Source organism: Oncorhynchus tshawytscha, linkage group LG05 (assembly GCF_018296145.1).
Source record: "Oncorhynchus tshawytscha isolate Ot180627B linkage group LG05, Otsh_v2.0, whole genome shotgun sequence".
NCBI classification, from domain to species: Eukaryota; Metazoa; Chordata; class Actinopteri; order Salmoniformes; family Salmonidae; genus Oncorhynchus; species Oncorhynchus tshawytscha.
In genome coordinates, this window is record NC_056433.1 from 21,359,499 (window position 1) to 21,384,132 (window position 24,634).

Sequence of the window (24,634 nt, forward strand, 5' to 3'; positions counted from 1 at the left end):
TTCGCCTTCTGGATGATAGCGGGGTGAACAGGCAGTGGCTTGGGTGGTTGTTGTCCTTGATGATCTTTATGGCCTTCCTGTGACATCAGGTGGTGTAGGTGTCCTGGAGAGCAGGTAGTTTGCCCCCAGTGATGCGTTGTGCAGACCTCACTACCCTCTGGAGAGCCTTACGGTTGTGGGTGGAGCAGTTGCCATACCAAGCGGTGATACAGCCCGACAGGATGCTCTCGATTGTGCATCTGTAGAAGTTTGTGAGTGCTTTTGGTGACAAGCCAAATTTCTTCAGCCTCCTGATGTTGAAGAGGCGCTGCTGCGCCTTCTTCACGATGCTGTCTGTGTGGGTGGACCAATTCAGTTTGTCCGTGATGTGTACGCCGAGGAACTTAAAACTTACTACCCTCTCCACTACTGTCCCATCGATGTGGATAGGGAGGTGCTCCCTCTGCTGTTTCCTGAAGTCCACAATCATCTCCTTAATTTTGTTGATGTTGAGTGTGAGGTTATTTTCCTGACACCACACTCCGAGGGCCCTCACCTCCTCCCTGTAGGCCGTCTCATCGTTGTTGGTAATCAAGCCTACCACTGTAGTGTCGTCCGCAAACTTGATGATTGAGTTGGAGGCGTGCATGGCCACGCAGTCGTGGGTGAACAGGGAGTACAGGAGAGGGCTCAGAACGCACCCTTGTGGGGCCCCAGTGTTGAGGATCAGCGGGGTGGAGATGTTGTTACCTACCCTCACCACCTGGGGGCGGCCCGTCAGGAAGTCCAGTACCCAGTTGCACAGGACGGGGTCGAGACCCAGGGGGGGTACTATGGAGGGCACTTTGGAGGGTACTATGGTGTTAAATGCTGAGCTGTAGTCGATGAACAGCATTCTCACATAGGTATTCCTCTTGTCCAGATGGGTTAGGGCAGTGTGCAGTGTGGTTGAGATTGCATCGTCTGGGGACCTATTTGGGCGGTAAGCAAATTGGAGTGGGTCTAGGGTGTCAGGTAGGGTGGAGGTGATATGGTCCTTGACTAGTCTCTCAAAGCATTTCATGATGACGGAAGTGAGTGCTACGGGGCGGTAGTCGTTTAGCTCAGTTACCTTAGCTTTCTTGGGAACAGGGACAATGGTGGCCCTCTTGAAGCATGTGGGAACAGCAGACTGGGATAAGGATTGATTGAATATGTCCGTAAACACACCAGCCAGCTGGTCTGCACATGCTCTGAGGGCGCGGCTGGGGAGGCTGTCTGGGCCTGCAGCCTTGCGAGGGTTAACACGTTTAAATGTTTTACTCACGTCGGCTGCAGTGAAGGAGAGTCCGCATGTTTTGGTTGCGGGCCGTGTCAGTGGCACTGTATTGTCCTCAAAGCGGGCAAAAAAGTTATTTAGTCTGCCTGGGAGCAAGACATCCTGGTCCGTGACGGGGCTGGTTTTCTTTTTGTAATCCGTGATTGACTGTAGACCCTGCCACATACCTCTTGTGTCTGAGCCGTTGAATTACGACTCTACTTTGTCTCTATACTGACGCTTAGCTTGTTTGATTGCCTTGCGGAGGGAATAGCTACACTGTTTGTATTCCGTCATGTTTCCCGTCACCTTGCCGTGGTTAAAAGCAGTGGTTTGCGCTTTCAGTTTCACGCAAATGCTGCCATCAATCCACGGTTTCTGGTTTGGGAATGTTTTAATTGTTGCTATGGGAACGACATCTTCAATGCACTTTCTAATGAACTCGCTCACCGAATCAGAGTATTCGTCAACGTTGTTGTTGGACGCAGTGCGGAACATATCCCAGTCCACGTGATGGAAGCAGTCTTGGAGCGTGGAATCAGATTGGTCGGACCAGCGTTGAACAGACCTGAGCGCAGGAGCTTCTTGTTTTAGCTTCTGTCTGTAGGCAGGGAGCAGCAAAATGGAGTCGTGGTCAGTTTTTCCGAAAGGAGGGTGGGGGAGGGCCTTATATGCGTCGCGGAAGTTAGAATAGCAATGATCCAAGGTTTTACCAGCCCTGGTTGCGCAATCGATATGCTGATACAATTTAGGGAGTCTTGTTTTCAGATTAGCCTTGTTAAAATCCCCAGCTACAATGAATGCAGCCTCAGGATATGTGGTTTCCAGTTTACATAGAGTCAAATAAAGTTCGTTCAGAGCCATCGATGTGTCTGCTTGAGGGGGAATATATACGGCTGTGATTATAATCTAAGAGAATTCCCTTGGTAGATAATGCGGTCAACATTTGATTGTGAGGAATTCTAAATCAGGTGAACAGAAGGACTTCAGTTCCTGCATGTTGTTGTGACCACACCACGTCTCATTAACCATAAGGCATATGCCCCCGCCCCTCTTCTTACCAGAAAGATGTTTGTTTCTGTCGGCGCAATGCGTGAAGAAACCAGCTGGCTCCACCGATTCCGTTAGCGTCTCTCGAGTGAGCCATGTTTCCGTGAAGCAAAGAACGTTAGTGTCTCTGATGTCCATCTGGAATGCTACCCTTGCTCGGATTTCATCAACCTTGTTGTCAAGAGACTGGACATTGGCGAGAAGTATGCTAGGGAGGGGTGCGCGATGTGCCCGTCTCAGGAGCCTGACCAGAAGACCGCCTCGCTTCCCTCTTTTACGACATCTTTGTTTTGGGTCACAGGCTGGGATCCATTCCGTTGTCCTGGGTGAAAGGCTGAACACAGGATCCGCTTCGGGAAAGTCATATTCCTGGTCGTACTGATGGTGAGTTGATGTTGCTCTTATATTCAGTAGTTCTTCCTGACTGTATGCAATGAAACCTAAGATGACCTGGGGTACCAATGTAAGAAATAACACGTTAAAACTGCATAGTTTCCTAGGAACGCGAAGCGAGGCGGCCATCTCTGTCGGCGCCGGAAGTAAAGTACTGAAAGTACTTCAACAAAGTAATGAGTAAAGGGTCTGAATAATTATGTAAATGTAATATTTCTGTTTTGTTTTTAATACATTTGAAAAGATGACAACCTGTTTTTCCTTTGTCATTAAAAAAACGATTTAATCAATTTTAGAATAAGGCTGTTAAGTACCAAAATGTTGAAAAAGTCGAGGGATCTGAATATTTTCCGAATGCACCGTATATAGTGTAATGGTTGTTTATTGATGTGTTCATGCAGGGCTCATCTGGGAAATAGACCTGGGTCTCAGCATGACTCCCTGCTTAAATAAAGGTGAAATAAATCAAAAATTAACATAAGAGAGAGAACTTCACCTCCACTAACAGTCATTAACTGCTGGAAGCTGCTAGCAGAGTGACACATGAGGTGGGTTGCATACAGAGGCTTTTAAAGGCTACCTCTTCCAATCCATGCACATCCAGCATATGAAAGAAGGATGGAAAGAACCAGGGCTGGGTGAACAAGAAAACTATTGATTTTACTCTTAGCGCCGTGCCACAACCTTGACCCAGATTGAGCTAGAACGGGCCTGTGGCATTGGGTGTACCCGAAGGGAGCGTGGTCAAATCACGCCCCCTCTTTCGCTCTCACTCTCTCTCTCTGGGTCCATATTCCCTTACCTCTATCCTTTCCTCCTCATCCTCCCTCCTATGGACTTCCAGATGATCCTAGCCTTGCAAATCACTGTGAGCATGGACTGGCCCAGAGCGCATTCATTGAGGCCATTGATGGTTGGTAATTGAGCAAAAAAGGAAATGGGATTCTGCTTCATCCTTGTGTGTCTTCATCGCTATCCAGGTGAGAGAGGCCCTCTCAGGTCACAGATGGATGGTTCTCCTATGAACACCGAGGTAGAGAGTTCCTGGCATACAGGCTTGCTACCGCTAGGCTTGCTACCGCTAGGCTTGCTACCACTAATTGTTGTTCCTGGGTCACGTAATCAATCTGACTGGCTTCATGTCTTCTGTTCTCTGCTTGTTTGTTTGTCCCCCTTTTCATCCTCCCATGGAGTGGAGGTGATGTCTTTGTTCTTGAACAAAGTATTTTCATCTTGTGGTTTACATTAAACGACAAGAATCATACCGCTAGAATAATCAAGCAAATCTACACCAGAGGGATTGGATTATTTAATTAGCTGATTGTGTTTTTACGTAAATATTAATTCAACCTTTCATCAAAGAGGCAATGGTAAAATATTTGTGCTAGCTACATGACTAGATTCCTTTATGTGAAATCAAACACTATCACAATTCTTCCCTTAACTTTTGCGTTTGCTATTTTCTCCTTTCTGAAAGTCAAATGGAACAGACATTACTTTCATGATACATGATACAGTTTCAAAACCACTGAAGCAGTTTGTTTGAAACGCGGGAGCAATTACAAATGTACTCAAGCCGCGGTAATAATTGCCTATATTTAGGTGGGTGGGTTTGTTCTAGGGGAAAAAACACTGTACTCTGTGACAGCCATCTAATGTTTAGGGAGATGAGGATGAGTAATGGAGCGAAAGGACATTTCCAGTCCTATTGAGGAGTTGACAGTAATGTGAGTGTCTGCTGCAGGTGTACCAGACAGACAGACACCCTCTCAGCTTGTCTGAAGATGGTCAGAAGAAGCCTTGCGATGTACTGGGACAGTAGCAGCCCCTCACAGTAGCCCCCTCTCACCCTCAGCAGCTCTCCAATAGTCTCTAAGCTTCATCCCTCCAAATTCCCAAAACCCTTTGGACTGTCCATTTCTTTAACCTCACATAAAAGTGTCATAGTGTGACCCTATCAAGACTCTCTGAAGTGAGCTTACAAATTCAAAAGCGTTCTACGGACGACTTTCTTCAGAGGTTATAGAAAGTATCTCTAGTCAAAAGTTTTACAGAAGAAATGCTTTTCATTAATAAACATCCAACCATTTCTTTGTTAATGCTAGCTCTCAGGTGGGACAGAAGTGTGTGCTCTTAAAGGGATCATTTGGGATTTTGGCAATGAGGCCCTTTATCTACTTTCCCAGAGTCAGATGAACTTGTGTTAGAGGTAGCATTGGTTCACGAAACTAACTACCATTGCATGCTAGCTGGTCCCATAGACGTCCAGTCATTACGCTAATGCTAGTTAGAAATTGTGGTAACGGTAGTTGGAAACCTCCCCCTGGACTGTCAAAGTGTGCTGGCCAATGAACCCTCCCCCTCTGTTCAACACCCACAAATATTTTCTTTGACCCCATTTCCTTGGGCTTATCTATGTTCCACACCTTCTCCCATTTACTTTTATTAGGACCATAAACAAGATAAAGGCTTCTCAAATCAAATTTCCCTGCCGCCAAAGCCTGACATCAGTTTAACTTGACTTAACCTGCCTAAATTCCATTAAATGGGAAATTGTTAGAGGGTGCTTGGTCAGGGGCACACGGCGATGCGTGTGTGTGAGTGTATGCGAGGGCGTGCGTGGGTCCGCATTCTCACACATGGCACGGTGTCAACTATATGATTTTCTTGTTTTTTTTATCTTTAATAATAATAATATATGTAATTTAAACACCCCCGAAAAACAAGGACACTGTACAGCAAAGAATATTTAAAAAATAAGAACCAAGTTCTATTTTAGCGCCTGGCTACGCAGATGCTCGCGAGCAGTGTGGTCAGCATGTAAGAGCTAAGCTGAGAGGAATGCCAGACTGAATAGGTGTTTTTAATTATATTGTTTTTGAAGGTGGTGAGTCAGAGTTGCGGGTGGCTGGGGCGAGAGTGTTCCAGAGTTTTGGGGCAGCTGTACTGATCTTTCCTTTGGCCAGAGGCAAACTAGGCCTATATTTTATTCTAGATAAGCCATTGCAAGATCACATGTTTATATAGCATGTATAAGAAGCTAGTGGAACAATACCAAGAAAACCATAGCAATGTCACACAAAAATGTAGTAATTATTTATTTGATTGACAAATTATAGTATGGTGACATAACGACAAGTACTAAGACTCCAGTGACAAATGTCCACGTTGTGTCGTGAGAAACTAGAATTCTTGCTGTTATTATTGCTTTCCCCGGTTAGGAAAATAATTAAAGGCCACTGCTGTGAGTAATCTTTTTATCCATCCAAGCCAGTGGGGGTGGTGAAAACCAGCACAGCAAGGGTAACAGCCTACCACCTCCTTACCCCACTGCTTATGAAGTTAATTGCTGCAATGTTATTTTTGTATATTGACTGTACCTTGCTGTGCAGTGTGGAATTGAAGCATACACTAGCATTCAGAACAGGTTGCTTTTGTTTTACTCAAAGGCTAATCATGATTGAATATCTGGCTTTAAATTGCAGTCATTATTTAATGTGGTCAAATAACCTCATGGGTAATATTTCTGTCTTTGGCAGTGGTGTAAAATACTTAAGTAAAAAATACATTAAAGTATTACTTAAATCGTTTTTTGGGTTATCTTTACTTTACTATTCATATTTTGGACTACTTTGACTTTTACGCCACTACATTCCGAAAGAAAATGATGTACTTTTTACTCCCATACATGTTCCCTGACCCAAAAGTACTCGTTACATTTTGAATGCTGAACAGGACAGGAAAATGGTTGAGTTCACACACTTACCAAGAGAACATCCCTGGTCATCCCTACTGCCTCTGATCTGGCGGACTCACTAAACACACATGCTTCATCTGTCTCCAGTGTTGGAGTGTGCCCCTGGCTATCCGTAAATTAAAATATGACAATCATGCCGTCTGGTTTGCATAATATAAGGAATTTGAGATTATTTAAACTATTACTTTTGATACTTAAGTATATTTTTGCAATTACATTTACTTTTGATACTTAAGTATATTTAAAACCAAATACTTTTTGACTTCTACTTAACTAGTATTTCACTGGGTGACTGACTTTTACTTGAGTCATTTTTTATAAGGTATCTTTACGTTTACTCAAGTATGACAATTGGGTACTTTTTCCACCACTGGTCTTTGGAGCCTAGGTAATTGTTCATTATAAACTGGGTCATGCCTAAGAACAGCCCTTAGCCGTTGTATATTGGCCATATACCACACCTCCGCATGCCTTATTGGTTAAATACGCTCCAGCAGCATAGCAGTCTGATCTGGTAGTGTTCACATTTGAAATGAATATAAGCTGATTTTACATGTCCAAGAAAAATGTTGTTGTTTTAAAGGGCATCACTAGTCCCATTTACCCATCAAGCCCTTCCATTCTATAGGTCCTGAGCAGAGAGCAGTGGACGGCGTGGCAATATCACCCAGCAATGAAGGGCTTTACCCCTGGTACTTACTGATGCTAGCAACAACCCGAAAAATGACACTCTTAGAAAGAGTACAAAAGAATAATAGAGAGCAACAAAAAACATTCACGACGCCATAACAACAGTGCTGTCAGCAGCATCCATGCTTATGATTGGCAAATTGTATATTTATTTCACCAAACGACGTGTTGGACAGGTGAAGATAAGTTATCATGCAAAGTATGAAATCAAGTATCAGTAATTGCAAGTGGAGAAAATAAAAGCCATGAGTAGGTTTAACGTATCGAAGGCTTCTTGATTTCTAACAAATGCGAGGAGATGTTGATTTCTGTTGAACCGGCTAAACTGAAGTGTCTGCCTCCCGTAAATCTAATTTACTGTCAACAGTTCACAATGCCTTGGTGTAGATTTGCTCTCCTCAGTAGGTGGTGATTCAATAAAACAGGTTCTATATTGGTACCTCGTTGTAGACGCAATGACGTTAGCCACACTGCGCCGTTTTTTAATGGAGCGTTTGTTCAGGGGACAGAGAGCAGGGCCAGGAAGGCCAGACTCCAGGTCTGATGTATTAGCGTTATAATTAAACATTAGTCTCCCTCCTCAGGGAACAATGGCTCCATTTTGATCTATGTCTTTTTGAATTCCCCTTTTTCCCCCCTGATCAAATGTCAAGCAGGAAATTACTCTCCAATCTAATTGACTTTAAGGTGGATGTCATCACACACAAAGTTAAAGCTAACTCTCTTTTTTTATCCTCCGTATTGGCATGAAATACGCCAGCATCACACAAAGTTAACGCTAACTCTTTTTTCCCCTCCGTATTGGCATGAAATACGCCAGCATCACACAAAGTTAAAGCTAACTCTTTTTTTCCCCTCCGTATTGGCATGAAATACGCCAGCATCACACAAAGTTAACGCTAACTCTTTTTTCCCCTCCGTATTGGCATGAAATACGCCAGCATCACACAAAGTTAACGCTAACTCTTTTTTTCCCCTCCGTATTGGCATGAAATACGCCAGCATCACACAAAGTTAACGCTAACTCTTTTTTTCCCCTCCGTATTGGCATGAAATACGCCAGCATCACAAAAAGTTAACGCTAACTCTTTTTTTCCCCTCCGTATTGGCATGAAATACACCAGCTTTAGCAGATTTCCTCATTGCGGTTCACTCTCAGGCTGTGCAATCAATCCTGGGAATCTGGGGAAAGTGGTTTGATTAATATGCCTGGATTCCGAGTGGCTCAATTAGAAAAGCCCTTGAGGTTTTCCACACTGTGACACAGGGGCACCGCTTCATCTGCTGTAATTCAAATATGAATTACATCAGCCGTTTTTAGCTCTGGACTGATGAAACCAGGTTAGCCCGAAGTTGATAGTTGATGGTGAGAGGATTGGTGCCACTGGGCCAAAGGGAAGGGTTGAGAATTACCAGAATCTTCTGTAATTTTGGTAATTAAGAGGTCGTCAATGGCAATCTATGTTAACTTTCGTAATTTATAATTAAATATCTTTTAAAAAATGATTCATATAAATAGTATAATTTTTTTATATCTGTGTCATGTTGTCTGAGTTTCTAGTAGATAGACCATATTGTTCAAGAGAAAATAGCCTAATTGATGAAAAAAACATTAATGAACAATGGCATTATTTTCAATTAACTCTGCAACTCTTCCAACTATTGACTTTTCACAACTGATACCAGTTTGGCGACTAAACATTTACAACAAAGACATATTGACATAGTAAAATAAATGAGTGTGTAAAAAAAAAAAATATATATATATATATATATATATAAAGGATATTTCATGCTGAAACCCTCACATTAAACACCAATGGTATTCTCTAAGTTGATGGTTTATATTTAGGATAATGTTTTACAGCAATGATATATTTTATTTATATTTTTAAATATTATTTGATATTTTACATGAGATAAGGCAACACAGAGGGCCAGAGATGATTACAGACACCTGTGATTTTCTGAAGTATACAAAAAGGCCAATAGTGTTACAGCTGCTGGAGGTAGTCTCCCACTAGGATCCCCAAATACCCCACCCAGCCTCCTTAGCACCCCCTGACAAAGGCTGGCATGATTTAAAGAATTAAGCCCTTAATTAAGCCCTTAACTCTGGATCTATAGCTCCCCTTTTGCCCGGAGAGAGGAAGAGATATGGAGGAGAGATCCAGTTTGGAACTAAGAGCTAACATCAGGAAGCAGTGAGCCAAAGCTTCAGTATCCATTCTGTATAGACGCTACCCAGACATAAAAACATTGGCACCTGACTGGAGTGAAGTGGACTTTACCACAGTGCCACTGTTAGTTCATTGTCCAGCAGGCTGTTTGTGTTCTCTCAAGGTCCTGTCAGCCACTCCATTATGTACTCAGAGCTGCAGATTTGTCAGTGCCAGCCTGCATCTCTCTTTCTTTCCCTTAAGAGGAACGGCTAAATACCACCGAACTTGGACTGCAGCCTACCCAGTGCCCACACACTTCAGACCTTAGGCAATCATTAGCATTCTGTATTAAACAGAGAGAGGGAGGAGAGGAAGAGGGATAGTTTCAAGTTGATTCAAGTTTTAACTTGGAGAGTGAGCAGTAAGGTGAGGTAGAGGGAGAGAGAGGACATCCAGCTGGAACGGTATGTTTCAGTAGGGGTCCCTCCCTGTACTACACTGTACTGTAAATGTGCCATTTCAACCCCACTCCTCCCCCTCCCTCAGCCCTGTCCCTTTAGGTTTAGCCCTGTGCTGGTTTTAGGCTCCCTCTTGTTATTCCTCCTGGGGATTTAGCTCTCCTCAGAGATTTAGCTCTCATCAGATGGATGGATGGTGATATCTCCAGGTGTCTTCCGCGAGGGGAAGTAGGGAGACAGTCAGAGAGATACAGCGATATAGAGGGAGTGAGAAAGACTCCGAGAAGGAGATATAGAGAGGGAGAGCACAGAGCAGTCCACATGATTGTTCAGGTTTAATGCAGCTCTTCGAGTCTGGAAAGAGAGGACATGGCAGTGCTGTGCCACAATACAGGCAAGAGCCCCACTGTATTGTAATGGAGCATTATGGAGATGAAGGAGAGATGGCAGGTCTACCTGCATCCAGCTCCCTCAGCCTCTTGGCCGGCTGCTGCACCAGGTGCACAATTGTCGTCTGATCCTCCTCGGAGCACATACGCTCTTGACAAATAAACACACATGCACGACTCACCATCATTAACATGCTTATCAACTCCATCCCAGGCTGTGGCAATCTGATTAAGTCTCAATCATAAACACCAATTAGGTTTTCTGACCCAAGAACAGGCGCTTTCTCTCCATTTTCTTTCCTCTCTGATACAGTATTTGTGTGATTTTCCAGTAACATTATTTAATCAGCTGTGTAATGAAAAACAAATAGTTTTGGCACAGCATGTGGGTGAGGGGGTAATTACTATGCACAGCCATGCTCCTGTCCTTAACACTAGAATCGCTGGGCCTCGACGGGCCCCTTCAAGCTCATGAGCAGTCATTCTGACTGCAGCATTCTAACTGTGGAATTAATACATTTCATATATGCTATCATGATTTGGTTGTGTTTATGAAGGCCTTGGGTAACATTAGAATATATATATAAGATATATATACACTGCTCAAAAAAATAAAGGGAACACTTAAACAACACAATGTAACTCCAAGTCAATCACACTTCTGTGAAATCAAACTGTCCACTTAGGAAGCAACACTGATTGACAATACATTTCACATGCTGTTGTGCAAATGGAATAGACAACAGGTGGAAATTATAGGCAATTAGCAAGACACCCCCAATAAAGGAGTGGTTCCGTAGGTGGGGACCACAGACCACTTCTCAGTTCCTATGCTTCCTGGCTGATGTTTTGGTCACTGTTGACTGCTGGCGGTGCTTTCACTCTAGTGGTAGCATGAGACAGAGTCTACAACCCACACAAGTGGCTCAGGTAGTGCAGCTCATCCAGGATGGCACATCAATGCGAGCTGTGGCAAGAATGTTTGCTGTGTCTGTCAGCGTAGTGTCCAGAGCATGGAGGCGCTACCAGGAGACAGGCCAGTACATCAGGAGACGTGGAGGAGGCCGTAGGATGGCAACAGCCCAGCAGCAGGACCGCTACCTCCGCCTTTGTGCAAGGAGCAGCAGGAGGAGCACTACCAGAGCCCTGCAAAATGACCTCCAGCAGGCCACAAATGTGCATGTGTCTGCTCAAACGGTCAGAAACAGACTCCATGAGGGTGGTGTGAAGGCCCGACGTCCACAGGTGGAGGTTGTGCTTACGGCCCAACACCGTGCAGGACGTTTTTCATTTGCCAGAGAACACCAAGATTGGCAAATTCGCCACTGGTGCCCTGTGTTCTTCACAGATGAAAGCAGGTTCACACTGAGCACATGTGACAGACGTGACAGTCTGGAGACGCCATGGAGAACGTTCTGCTGCCTGCAACATCCTCCAGCATGACCGGTTTAGCGGTGGGTCAGTCATGGTGTGGGGTGGTATTTCTTTGGGGGGCCGCACAGCCCTCCATGTGCTTGCCAGAGGTAGCCTGACTGCCATTAGGTACCGAGATGAGATCCTCAGACCCCTTATGAGACCATATGCTGGTGCGGTTGGCCCTGGGTTCCTCCTAATGCAAGACAATGCTAGACCTCATGTGGCTGGAGTGTGTCAGCAGTTCCTGCAAGAGGAAGGCATTGATGCTATGGACTGGCCCGCCCGTTCCCCAGACCTGAATCCAATTGAACACATCTGGGACATCATGTCTCGCTCCATCTACCAACGCCACGTTGCACCACAGACTGTCCAGGAGTTGGCGGATGCTTTAGTCCAGGTCTGGGAGGAGATCCCTCAGGAGACCATCCGCCACCTCATCAGGAGCATGCCCAGGCGTTGTAGGGAGGTCATACAGGCACGTGGAGGCCACACACACTACTGAGCCTCATTTTGACTTGTTTTAAGGACATTACATCAAAGTTGGATCAGCCTGTAGTGTGGTTTTCCACTTTAATTTTGACTCCAAATTCAGACCTCCATGGGTTGATTAATTTGATTTCCATTGATCATTTTTTTTGAGTTTGTTGTCAGCACATTCAACTATGTAAAGAAAAAGGTATTTAATAAGAATAGTTCATTCATTCAGATCTAGGATGTGTTATTTTAGTGTTCCCTTTATGTTTATGAGCAGTGTATATACAGTGGGGCAAAAAAGTATTTAGTCAGCCACCAATTGTGCAAGTTCTCCCACTTTAAAAAAATGAGAGAGGCCTTTTCATCATAGGTACACTTCAACTATGTCAGACAAAATGAGAAACAAAATCCAGAAAATCACATTGTAGGATTTTTAATGAATTTATTTGCAAATTATGGTGGAAAATAAGTATTTGGTCACCTACAAACAAGCAGGATTTCTGGCTCTCACAGACCTGTAACTTCTTCTTTAAGAGGCTCCTCTGTCCTCCACTCGTTACCTGTATTAATGGCACCTGTTTGAACTTGTTATCAGTATAAAAGACACCTGTCCACAACCTCAGTCACACTCCAAACTCCACTATGGCCAAGACCAAAGAGCTGTCAAAGGACACCAGAAACAAAATTGTAGACCTGCACCGGGCTGGGAAGACTGAATCTGCAATAGGTAAGCAGCTTGGTTTGAAGAAATCAACTGTGGGAGCAATTATTAGGAAATGGAAGACATACAAGACCACTGATAATCTCCCTCGATCTGGGGCTCCATGCAAGATCTCACCCCGTGGGGTCAAAATGATCACAAGAACGGTGAGCAAAATCTCAGAACCACACGGGGGATCTAGTGAATGACCTACAGAGAGCTGGGACCAAAGTAACAAAGCCTACCATCAGTAACACACTATGCCGCCAGGGACTCAAATCCTGCAGTGCCAGACGTGTCCCCCTGCTTAAGCCAGTACATGTCCAGGCCCGTCTGAAGTTTTCTAGAGAGCATTTGGATGATCCAGAAGAAGATTGGGAGAATGTCATATGGTCAGATGAAACCAAAATATAACCTTTTGGTAAAAACTCAACTCGTCGTGTTTGGAGGACAAAGAATGCTGAGTTGCATCCAAAGAACACCATACCTACTGTGAAGCATGGGGGTGGAAACATCATGCTTTGGGGCTGTTTTTCTGCAAAGGGACCAGGACGATTGATCCGTGTAAAGGAAAGAATGAATGGGGCCATGTATCGTGAGATTTTGAGTGAAAACCTCCTTCCATCAGCAAGGGCATTGAAGATGAAACGTGGCTGGGTCTTTCAGATGATCCCAAACACACCGCCCGGGCAACGAAGGAGTGGCTTCGTAAGAAGCATTTCAAGGTCCTGGAGTGACCTAGCCATTCTCCAAATCTCAATCCCATAGAAAATCTTTGGATGGAGTTGAAAGTCCGTGTTGCCCAGCAACAGCCCCAAAACATCACTGCTCTAGAGGAGATCTGCATGGAGGAATGGGCCAAAATACCAGCAACGGTGTCTGAAAACCTTGTGAAGACTTACAGAAAACGTTTGATCTCTGTCATTGCCAACAAAGGGTATATAACAAAGTATTGAGAAACCTTTGTTTTGTTGACCAAATACTTATTTTCCACCATAATTTGCAAATAAATTCATTAAAAATCCTACAATGTTATTTTCTGGATTTTTTTTATTTTCTGGATTTTTTTCATTTTGTCTGTTGTTGTTGAAGTGTACCTATGATGAAAATTACAGGCCTCTCTCATCTTTTTAAGTGGGAGAACTTGCACAATTGGTGGCTGACTAAATACTTTTTTGCCCCACTGTGTGTGTGTATATATATATATATATATATAGATCATATTTTTATTTATTTACATTTTTTATATGTAACACAATAGCCTATGAAACTGAATACATATGTGTTAGAACATGGTAACAGATTGTACACAGCCTAAATACCATTAGAAGCGCCAAGTGGCCTTATGCGTTATGGAGTAAACAGCTGTGCAGGTGCATTATTTTGTGCAGAGTGAGGGAGCTCCCGTCTCACTTTGTTCATGGTGCCGGCCAGACTTGTTTTCTTTGCAAACAACTTGACAGTGAAGTGAAGATATTGTCTTTGATTCCACAAGCCTCATCACCACATTCACTCACTCACGCGCTCACTGTGTAGGCTACTCCAAGTAGGTCAGAGTGGACTGAAGACTGCTTTGATTCAGTGGACTGATATAGGGTACATACCATTTTAAGATTAGAATTAGAATGGATCAATACAATAGAATGGCCTGCCCTGTTCTTTATTCACAATTGGTGATGACATAATTCTGCATTGTTTGCTTCTCCTCGCTCATCAACTCTCCCATTCTCCCCCTTTCTCCCCATCATACTTTACTTCATTTTTCTAAATCTGTTTCATGTGTGAAATTAGTTTCGGTATAGGTTCGGTTTCGAGACAGTTACCAGATAGGGCACTGCACTTTCAACTGTTGGAAGAAGGAGCGAGCAGGCCGTCCTGTCGGGAGGAGGAGGGGCAACGGGGGAAACTCAATTTCTGTTTGTGATATTAAGATTCTAATACCAGTGTGTTTTTATACATATATATATATATAGTTATATAGTTATTTAGGAAAAGTCAAGGACAGAGGGGGATGACAAAATGGCAGAGTACATTTAAAAATAAAAATAAACATCAGCAGTCTAAATGACTGCTTTAAGGGTTGTAGTGTTAGAGGCTGAGCAGCATGCTCCTGGCTGCTTCTACTTCTCTCCCCCTCTCCCTTTCCCTATGGCCCATACCACAGGAACTGATGGATGAAAGCTCACGTTCCAAGGCCCTGTGTGTGTGTGTGTGTGTATATATGAGCTTGAGGGTGTGTGTGTGTGTGTAGAGAGAGATGTACCTGTGTGTGAGGGTACCTGTGTGTGTGAGCCAAGAGCAAGATCATTAGCAATAGTGGCAGATCATTTCAGCGTTAGGAATGATGACATTGTGGCAATACTAAGACCTTATTAATACACCTTGCCAATGACTGGAGGCTTCTGCATTGCCTGCCTGTGTAATGGATTTCCTCCTCTTCATCTGAGGAGGAGTAAGGACCAAAGCGCAGCGTGGGGTAAGTGTTCATGATGATATTTAATTGAAACAAACTGAACACTGAAATACAAAACAATAAAAGATGTGAACAAAATGAAAACCGAAACAGTACCGTGTGGCCCAAACACTCACACGGAAACAAACACCCACAAACCAAAAGTGAAACCCAGGCTACCTAAGTATGATTCTCAATCAGAGACAACTAATGACACCTGCCTCTGATTGAGAACCATACTAGGCCGAACACAAAAACCAACATAGAAAAACAAACAGACTGCCCACGCCAACTCACTGACCATACTAAAACAAAGAATAAAATAACAGAACTATGGTCAGAATGTGACAGCCTGTATTTTTTCTTGAAATAATTCAGAGCTGTAGGCTGTTGGGATTTATCAGCCCTTTTCTAAAATACAGAAAACAGCTTCAGCTCAATTATTGGCACGGAGGAAGGTCAAATTAGTTATACTAATGTTTACAAACAAGTTTGATTTCGTAATGAAGTCATTGGGATGCCAGTTCAATTTCGGTGTCTGAGTAAAGTACACTTTCCGCAACACACACACACACACACACACACACACAGGGGATGTGTTTTTGGCTCTTACCCTCTGATCCCTCCAGCCCCCTGTAATAGCCAGCCTGACTAATGTGGTGTTAATGACAGAAATCTGCCTGTGCTCTAACAATAGTGACACTAGCCATTATTTGTGGAGTCAATGATTATGCACCATTAGCAAGCTGACACGTAGCTATTAGTCCTGTTAGTGGGCACTGACACGCGGGTACGATCAGGGTGACTCAGGAGAGATATAGAAAGAAGTCAGGGCAGCTCTGACCAGGACCTGCTGTTTAGAAAGTTATCAGACACCTACAGACACACACTGTGGACAGACAGTACAGGACGTTGTAAAGACACACACACTGTCAATTTGGTATGATGTTAAACAGATGTATTGTATGCGACATTCATAAGAGGAGAGGAAGGTTTGACCCCATGAATCAGTGGTTGACTTGGGGAGGGGGGGTCCTGTTCCTCTGCAGTGATGTTTGGAGTACCTGAGATTTCGTAGAGCTCTGTTTTGTGTTCTATATTTTATCAGATGCTCTTATCCAGAGCGACTTACAGAAGAAATTAGAGTTACGTGCCTTGCTCAAGGGCACATCATTTTTCACCTGTCGATGTCGGCTCTGGGATTCGACCCAGCAACCTTTTTGCTCTAAACCGCTAGGCTACCTGCCTCCCCTATGCTGCAACGGGGTTGTTTGGAGTACCTGAGTTAACTGTGTTGTCTTCTGTGTCTACAGTGGCATCGGGAGGAACTGGCCTTGGGCGTCTGGTGGCAGCAGCATCCTGGCGGAGTACGGCACCCTGCACCTGGAGTTCATGCACCTCTCCAAGCTGTCAGGGAACCCAGCCTTTGCAGAGAAGGTGAGAGCTAGGGAGCCACAGCACCGTCGTTTCCATTCCAGTGCATTAACACTAAACTGAGCACTCAGCCAGCCTGACAATGTTATTCATAGCCGCAACCTTCATTACTATTCTTGTTAACGCCTGTTCTGCAGATAAATGCCTTCTTTCCGCTATGATTCAGAGGCGTCTCTCTTATACCTCCCTTAACTGCCGTCCCTGCAGCAAGGCCATTTAAAGTGCATTACTGTGCCGTGCTGCTGGAAGATGAGGAGGCAATGAGGTTGCAGGAAGAAAGTAGAAACTCATTTCTCTGGTTCCGCCTCCTAGGTCATGAACATCCGGAAGGTTCTGAATCGCCTTGATAAGCCCCAGGGACTGTACCCCAACTACCTGAACCCTAACAGCGGACAGTGGGGACAACGTAAGTCCCCCTATCTCTCATCTGACCCTTCTCTCTCTCATCTCACCCCTCTCCTGTCTCATTCATTTCTCCCACTCACCATCTCTCACCCCTCTCCTGTCTCATTCCTATCTCCCACTCACCATCTCTCACCCCTCTCCTGTCTCATCTCTCACCCCCCCTCTCCTGTCTCATTCCTATCTCCCTCTCACCATCTCTCACCCCTCTCCTGTCTCATTCCTATCTCCCTCTCACCATCTCTCACCCCTCTCCTGTCTCATTCCTTTCTCCCTCTCACCATCTCTCACCCTTCTCCTGTCTCATTCCTATCTCCCTCTCACTATCTCTCACCCCTCTCCTGCCTCATTCCTTTCTCCCTCTCTCGTCCCTCTACATCACTCATTAACCGTCTCACTTCTATCTTCCATATGGCCCGTTCTTCTCTCTTTTCACCACTATCGTCCCTCTCTCCCATCTCACCTCATTCCATTTCCATTAGTGGTACACCAGTGGCTGTCAACTGCGGTTCCGCAGCCTGTAATTATCAAGCCATTTACAGCCAGGAAAGCCACGTCAGTCCAGTGGTACACATGACCTCTGGTGGCGTGGGCTGTGCATTAGAATATTATGTAACTTAATGCCACACAGTGACATCAGGGAGAAAGAAGTGCCTGTGGCTAATGACAGTGGTTAAAAATGACTGTGGCGTTCAGGTGTCTGAATGCTGCCAGTAAAGTAGTTAGTCCTCCAAAGCTACAGTTAATTCCTGATACCTCCACACAACACTACACTCTCACTCAAACTCAAACACCTGCTCCTTTGACTTGGTAAATGAGTGTCATGCCACTCAGGCACCACAACAGTTCAGTACCCCTATCCCTGACTGGTATGGAGCCACTGCCACTGTGGTATTACCCAGCTCCAGCCAGGCCAACTCTTGACAAAACAAGCTTCAGCCCCAAGGATTGCCTGATCTATGCCAAAGTGAGGTGGCTAGGGAGAGGCGGAGGTGGTGGTGGGGGTGACAATGGAGGAACCCTGAAGTGTGTCCGTGCTCAGACAGCCCTGTGCCCAGCAGTTGCCATGGATCCCCTTATTAATGAGTGTGTTTGTCTCTGAGCCCCTCAAAAGGTCAATGAGATGCATAGTGCAGATCAGACCTGACCAGTCGCTAACTCAGACATACACTTCTGGCTGTAGCATAATGATGGACCCACTGCACCTCTCTCTCACACACACACCACACACACTCATTTGAATGCATATCTTAGCCTTGTTGTTTGTTTTGCTATTCTATGTGGTACTACCTCCCCTCCCCAGCCCCGTAGACAGACAGAAACACAAATACTCTCACACAGTCATTGGTCCTTCCCCTGATCAGTTTGGCCAGTCTCTCCCCAGTCCCCATGAACCAGCAGTCTATCTTTGTGTGTCTAATAACTCTGTCATGCTAATGATCTATGATCATCCCAGTGTGAGGTCTGTGTGTGTGTGTGACTCCTATGATTGAATGCCCCGCCCCCTCTACGCCCTTGCTGAAATGTCACGTCTGATGAATACGCGTACTAACCGGCTTTGTGTTTGTCTCTGCTGTCGTCCCGGGGGGGCAGGCACAGAGGGGCCGTGTTCACCCCTAATGACTGACTGCTGTGTGTCCAGCCTATCTCCTGCCACTGGGTGGATCTGTAGAAGGGGAGGAAGAGGAGGGCAGCCGTCCTGCTTTACTCTCATTCTCTCTGACATCTTGATTCATCCCATCTACAGAGGGATTTTCTTTATTTATATATTTTTCTCCCCATTTTCGTGGTATCCAATTGGTAGTTAGTCTAGTTCCATCGCAGCAACTCCCGTATTGGACTCGGGAGAGGCATAGGTTGGGAGCCGTGCGTCCTCTGAAACACAACCGAGCCAAGCCACGCTGCTTCTTGACACAATGCCCGCTTAACCCGGAAGCCAGCCGCACAAATGTGTCGGAGGAAACACCATATACCTGGCAATCGTGTCAGCGTGCATTGCGTCCAACCCGCCACAGGAATCGCTAGTGTGCGATGGGACAAGAACATCCCTGCCGGCCAAACTCTCCCCTAACCTGGACGACGTTGGGCCAATTGTGCGCTGCCCCATGGGTCTCTCGGTCATGGCAGGCGCCAACCGAGCCTGGACTTGAACCAGGATCTCTAGTGGCACAGCTAGCACCGTGATTCAGTGTCTTAACACTGTACAACTCGAGAGGCACTCGGAGGGATTTTCTGCATGGATTAATCTGGGTGTTGTTTGCAACTCCGTAATATAGTGGACAACTGAGTCTCTCTGGATGACTCTACATATTTGGGTCTTTGAAATGTAGTATTATTATTGTAATTACATGTAGCTATTCTGATTGGAGCCAGCCAGGTTAGGAGGAAAGTGGCTCTGTGATTTGCTGACTGCCTAGGGGAAGGTAGATGTACTACGCCAGTAATGCTGCAGGTAGCCTAGTGGTTAGAGTGTTGGATTAATAACCGAAAGGTTGCAAGATCAAATACCCGAGCTGACAAGGTAAAAATCTGTCGTTCTGCCCTTGAACAAGGCAGTTAACCCACTTTTCCTAGGCGGTCATTGAAAATAAGAATTTGTTCTGAACTGATTTGCCGAGTTAAATAAAGGTCAAATAAAAAACAATAATGCCAAACCAAGCTTTTCTCAAACATAGAGAAAGTTCCAAGACAAACATTGCATAAACCACCTCTAAAAGTTTGTATTTTTCAACGTATTAATGTGGGCTATATGGTCAGTGTTAGCTGGAAGAAGAATTTCCATGTAAAGAAAAACAACTCAAGTGACATATCTAGAGGGTATAGGGATGGTAATGTTGGATGTGATTTCCAAAAATAGAAAGGTTCACAGCGGACCATTTGACCCCTGAGGATATTTTACATATAGGTCACTTGTGATCGGTGTTTACTTGTACATTAGACAGGAACCACCTGAGGGTGATCTCATAGAAATGGTCTTGCCGTTCTCAGTGTCTCTGCGTTTCTCAGTCACTGTACAGTATAGACAGCCTATCAAAGCTCTGGTGTTGCTGTTGTTGTTATTGATGGGATGTTTGAATTTAGTCAGTGCAGTACAGTTTCCCTCTGAGCCAAGTAGCTGCTTGACTTTCATATCTTCCTATGTGGAGCTGCCAATAACATGGCCCACAGTCATGATGGACATTCTATCACACCAATGACATGGCCCACAGACACAACGGACGTCTTATCACACCAATCACATCGCCCACAGACACGATGGACATCCTATCACACCAATAACATGGCCCACAGACCACCTATCACACCAATGACATGGCCCACAGTCATGATGGACAATCTAATCACACCAATAACATGGCCCACAGTCATGACGGACATTCTATCACACCAATGACATGGCCCACAGACATCCTATCACACCATTGACATGGCCCACAGTCATGACGGACATTCTATCACACCAATGACATGTCCCACAGACATGACGGACATCCTATCACAACAATGACTTGGCCCACAGTCATGACGGACATCCTATCACACCAATGACATGGCCCACAGTCGTGATGGAGACAGTACAGGTGAATCAAAGACGAGGAGACAAAAAAAATAGTTTATATTACAAGGCCATCAGACTGTTGAACAGCTTCTATTACCAGGCCATCAGACTATTGAACAGCTTCTATTACCATCAGACTGTTGAACAGCTTCTATTACCAGTCCATCAGACTGTTGAACAGCTTCTATTACCATCAGACTGTTGAACAGCTTCTATTACCATCAGACTGTTGAACATCTTCTATCACCATCAGACTGTTGAACAGCTTCTATTACCATCAGACTGTTGAACAGCTGAATCAAAGACTGTTGAGACAAAAATAGACTGTTGAACAGCTATTATCAAGACCATCAGACTGTTGAACAGCTTCTATTACCATCAGACTGTTGAACAGCTTCTATTAACATCAGACTGTTGAACAGCTTCTATTACCATCAGACTGTTGAACATCTTCTATTACCATCAGACTGTTGAACAGCTTCTATCACCAGACCATCAGACTGTTGAACAGCTTCTTTCACCAGACCATCAGACTGTTGAACAGCTTCTATTACCAGACGATCAGACTGTTGAACAGCTTCTATCACCATCAGACTGTTGAACAGCTTCTATCACCATCAGACTGTTGAACATCTTCTATCACCATCAGACTGTTGAACAGCTTCTATTACCAGACGATCAGAATGTTGAACAGCTTCTATCACCATCAGACTGTTGAACAGCTTCTATCACCATCAGACTGTTGAACATCTTCTATCACCATCAGACTGTTGAACAGCTTCTATTACCATCAGACTGTTGAACAGCTTCTATTACCATCAGACTGTTGAACAGCTTCTATTACCATCAGACTGTTGAACAGCTTCAGACCATCAGACTGTTGAACAGCTTCTATTACCAGACCATCAGACTGTTGAACAGCTTCTATTACCATCAGACTGTTGAACAGCTTCTATCACCATCAGACTGTTGAACAGCTTCTATCACCATCAGACTGTTGAACAGCTTCTATTACCATCAGACTGTTGAACAGCTTCTATTACCAGACCATCAGACTGTTGAACAGCTTCTATCACCATCAGACTGTTGAACAGCTTCTATTACCATCAGACTGTTGAACAGCTTCTATAACCATCAGACTGTTGAACAGCTTCTATTACCAGTCCATCAGACTGTTGAACAGCTTCTATTACCATCAGACTGTTGAACAGCTTCTATTACCATCAGACTGTTGAACAGCTTCTATCACCATCAGACTGTTGAACAGCTTCTATTACCATCAGACTGTTGAACAGCTTCTATTACCATCAGACTGTTGAACAGCTTCTATTACCATCAGACTGTTGAACAGCTTCTATTACCATCAGACTGTTGAACAGCTTCTATTACCATCAGACTGTTGAGCAGCTTCTATTACAATGAGACTGTTGAACAGCTTCTATCATCAGACCATCAGACTGTTGAACAGCTTCTATTACCATCAGACTGTTGAACAGCTTCTATTACCAGACCATCAGACTGTTGAACAGCTTCTATTACCATCAGACTGTTGAACAGCTTCTATCATCAGACCATCAGACTGTTGAACAGCTTCTATTACCATCAGACTGTTGAACAGCTTCTATCACCAGACCATCAGACTGTTGAACAGCTTCTATTACCATCAGACTGTTGAACAGCTTCTATTACCATCAGACTGTTGAACAGCTTCTATTACCATCAGACTGTTGAACAGCTTCTATTAACATCAGACTGTTGAACAGCTTCTATTACCATCAGACTGTTGAACAGCTTCTATTACCATCAGACTGTTGAACAGCTTCTATCACCATCAGACTGTTGAACAGCTTCTATTACCATCAGACTGTTGAACAGCTTCTATTAACATCAGACTGTTGAACAGCTTCTATTACCATCAGACTGTTGAACAGCTTCTATTAACATCAGACTGTTGAACAGCTTCTATTACAATGAGACTGTTGAACAGCTTATCATCAGACCATCAGACTGTTGAACAGCTTCTATTACCATCAGACTGTTGAACAGCTATGACCATCAGACTGTTGAACAGATATGACCATCAGACTGTTGAACAGCTTCTATCATCAGACCATCAGACTGTTGAACAGCTTCTATTACCATCAGACTGTTGAACAGCTTCTATTACCATCAGACTGTTGAACAGCTTCTATTACCATCAGACTGTTGAACAGCTTCTATTACCATCAGACTGTTGAACAGCTTCTATTACCATCAGACTGTTGAACAGCTTCTATTAACATCAGACTGTTGAACAGCTTATATGACCATCAGACTGTTGAACAGCTTCTATTAACATCAGACTGTTGAGCAGCTTCTATTACCATCAGACTGTTGAACAGCTTCTATTACCATCAGACTGTTGAACAGCTTCTATTACCATCAGACTGTTGAACAGCTTCTATTACCATCAGACCATCAGACTGTTGAACAGCTTCTATCACCAGACCATCAGACTGTTGAACAGCTTCTTTCACCAGACCATCAGACTGTTGAACAGCTTCTATTACCAGACGATCAGAATGTTGAACAGCTTCTATCACCATCAGACTGTTGAACAGCTTCTATTACCATCAGACTGTTGAACAGCTTCTATCACCATCAGACTGTTGAACATCTTCTATCACCATCAGACTGTTGAACAGCTTCTATTACCATCAGACTGTTGAACAGCTTCTATTACCATCAGACTGTTGAACAGCTTCTATTACCATCAGACTGTTGAACAGCTTCTATTACCATCAGACTGTTGAACAGCTTCTATTACCATCAGACTGTTGAACAGCTTCTATTACCATCAGACTGTTGAACAGCTTCTATTACCAGACCATCAGACTGTTGCACAGCTTCTATCACCATCAGACTGTTGAACAGCTTCTATTACCAGACCATCAGACTGTTGAACAGCTTCTATTACCATCAGACTGTTGAACAGCTTCTATCACCATCAGACTGTTGAACAGCTTCTATTACCATCAGACTGTTGAACAGCTTCTATTACCAGGTGTTTGGACTATTATACAGATTTTATTACCAGACCATCAGACTGTTGAACAGCCATCACTAGCCATCTACCAGGTGATGCACACTTACTCATATCACACACACACACACACAAGCTACCACACACACCTCATACTCATGATGTGATAACGTCCCCAAGTCACCTACACAGAGGTGTCAGTCTGTAGCCTGGAGAGGACCTGCCACCACCATGTCTCTCCCAGCAACCTCAGTCAGACACACACAATCAACCTGTTATCCATGTCCACAGCCTCTCCCGCTCATATTTTGTATGTTAGTGTGTGTTGTCATCAGATAGGGCCATGATCAGATCCTTGACCTTGTGTTCTCTCTCTGACCTGTTTACCCTTATGGCATGGAGTCAGACAGGCCCAAAACGACCCCAGTCAGCCAGAAAGTACAGCCCCTTTAAGGCCTACAGCAACATTCTAAACCCCTACCTCTGGTGCTCTGTCCTGTCGCCTTTATTCCTGCTGGAGACGAATCTCCATCTCCCAAACAACTCTGTGGCTGTTAATGACATATACATATGTATGAGGGGCATGACAATCAATATGACAAACAGAGTGGCTTGGCTGGGGCTCTCTCTCCCAGACCCAGGAGACTCATTCCTCAGATAGTGAAGTGGTGAAGTGGACAGGAGAGTACAATCCCATCACCGGGCGCAGCACAAAGCACAGCCCCTCACCGCACTGAATGTCTCTGTGTGCACAGACCCTCTGTCTTTTTGTCACGTTGTGGTATTGCTCGATACACACACACACACACACATTATCTGTCATATAAATAAACAGACTACATCAGTCACAGACAGATGTGCACACATTCACGTTCTCCCTCTTTTACACACGCTCACAGGTGTACACACACACACACACACACACACAGTGACAGGGACATGCCTGGGGGAGCTGATAAACTCATCAGAAGGACAATCTCTCCTCTGCATACATCTTCAA

General features: G+C 44.4%; 1 protein-coding gene across 1 annotated transcript in view; it reads left to right on the forward strand.

The window, feature by feature from the left end:
- The window catches only part of LOC112250144 (mannosyl-oligosaccharide 1,2-alpha-mannosidase IA), a 174,697-nt gene that overhangs the window by 135,514 nt on the left and 14,549 nt on the right, over positions 1-24,634 (forward strand). Inside the window, exons 6-7 of the mRNA XM_024420035.2 lie at positions 16,531-16,654; positions 16,964-17,057. Of these exons, the coding sequence (XP_024275803.1) occupies positions 16,531-16,654; positions 16,964-17,057 (218 nt within the window). The remainder of the gene's footprint in view (positions 1-16,530; positions 16,655-16,963; positions 17,058-24,634) is intronic.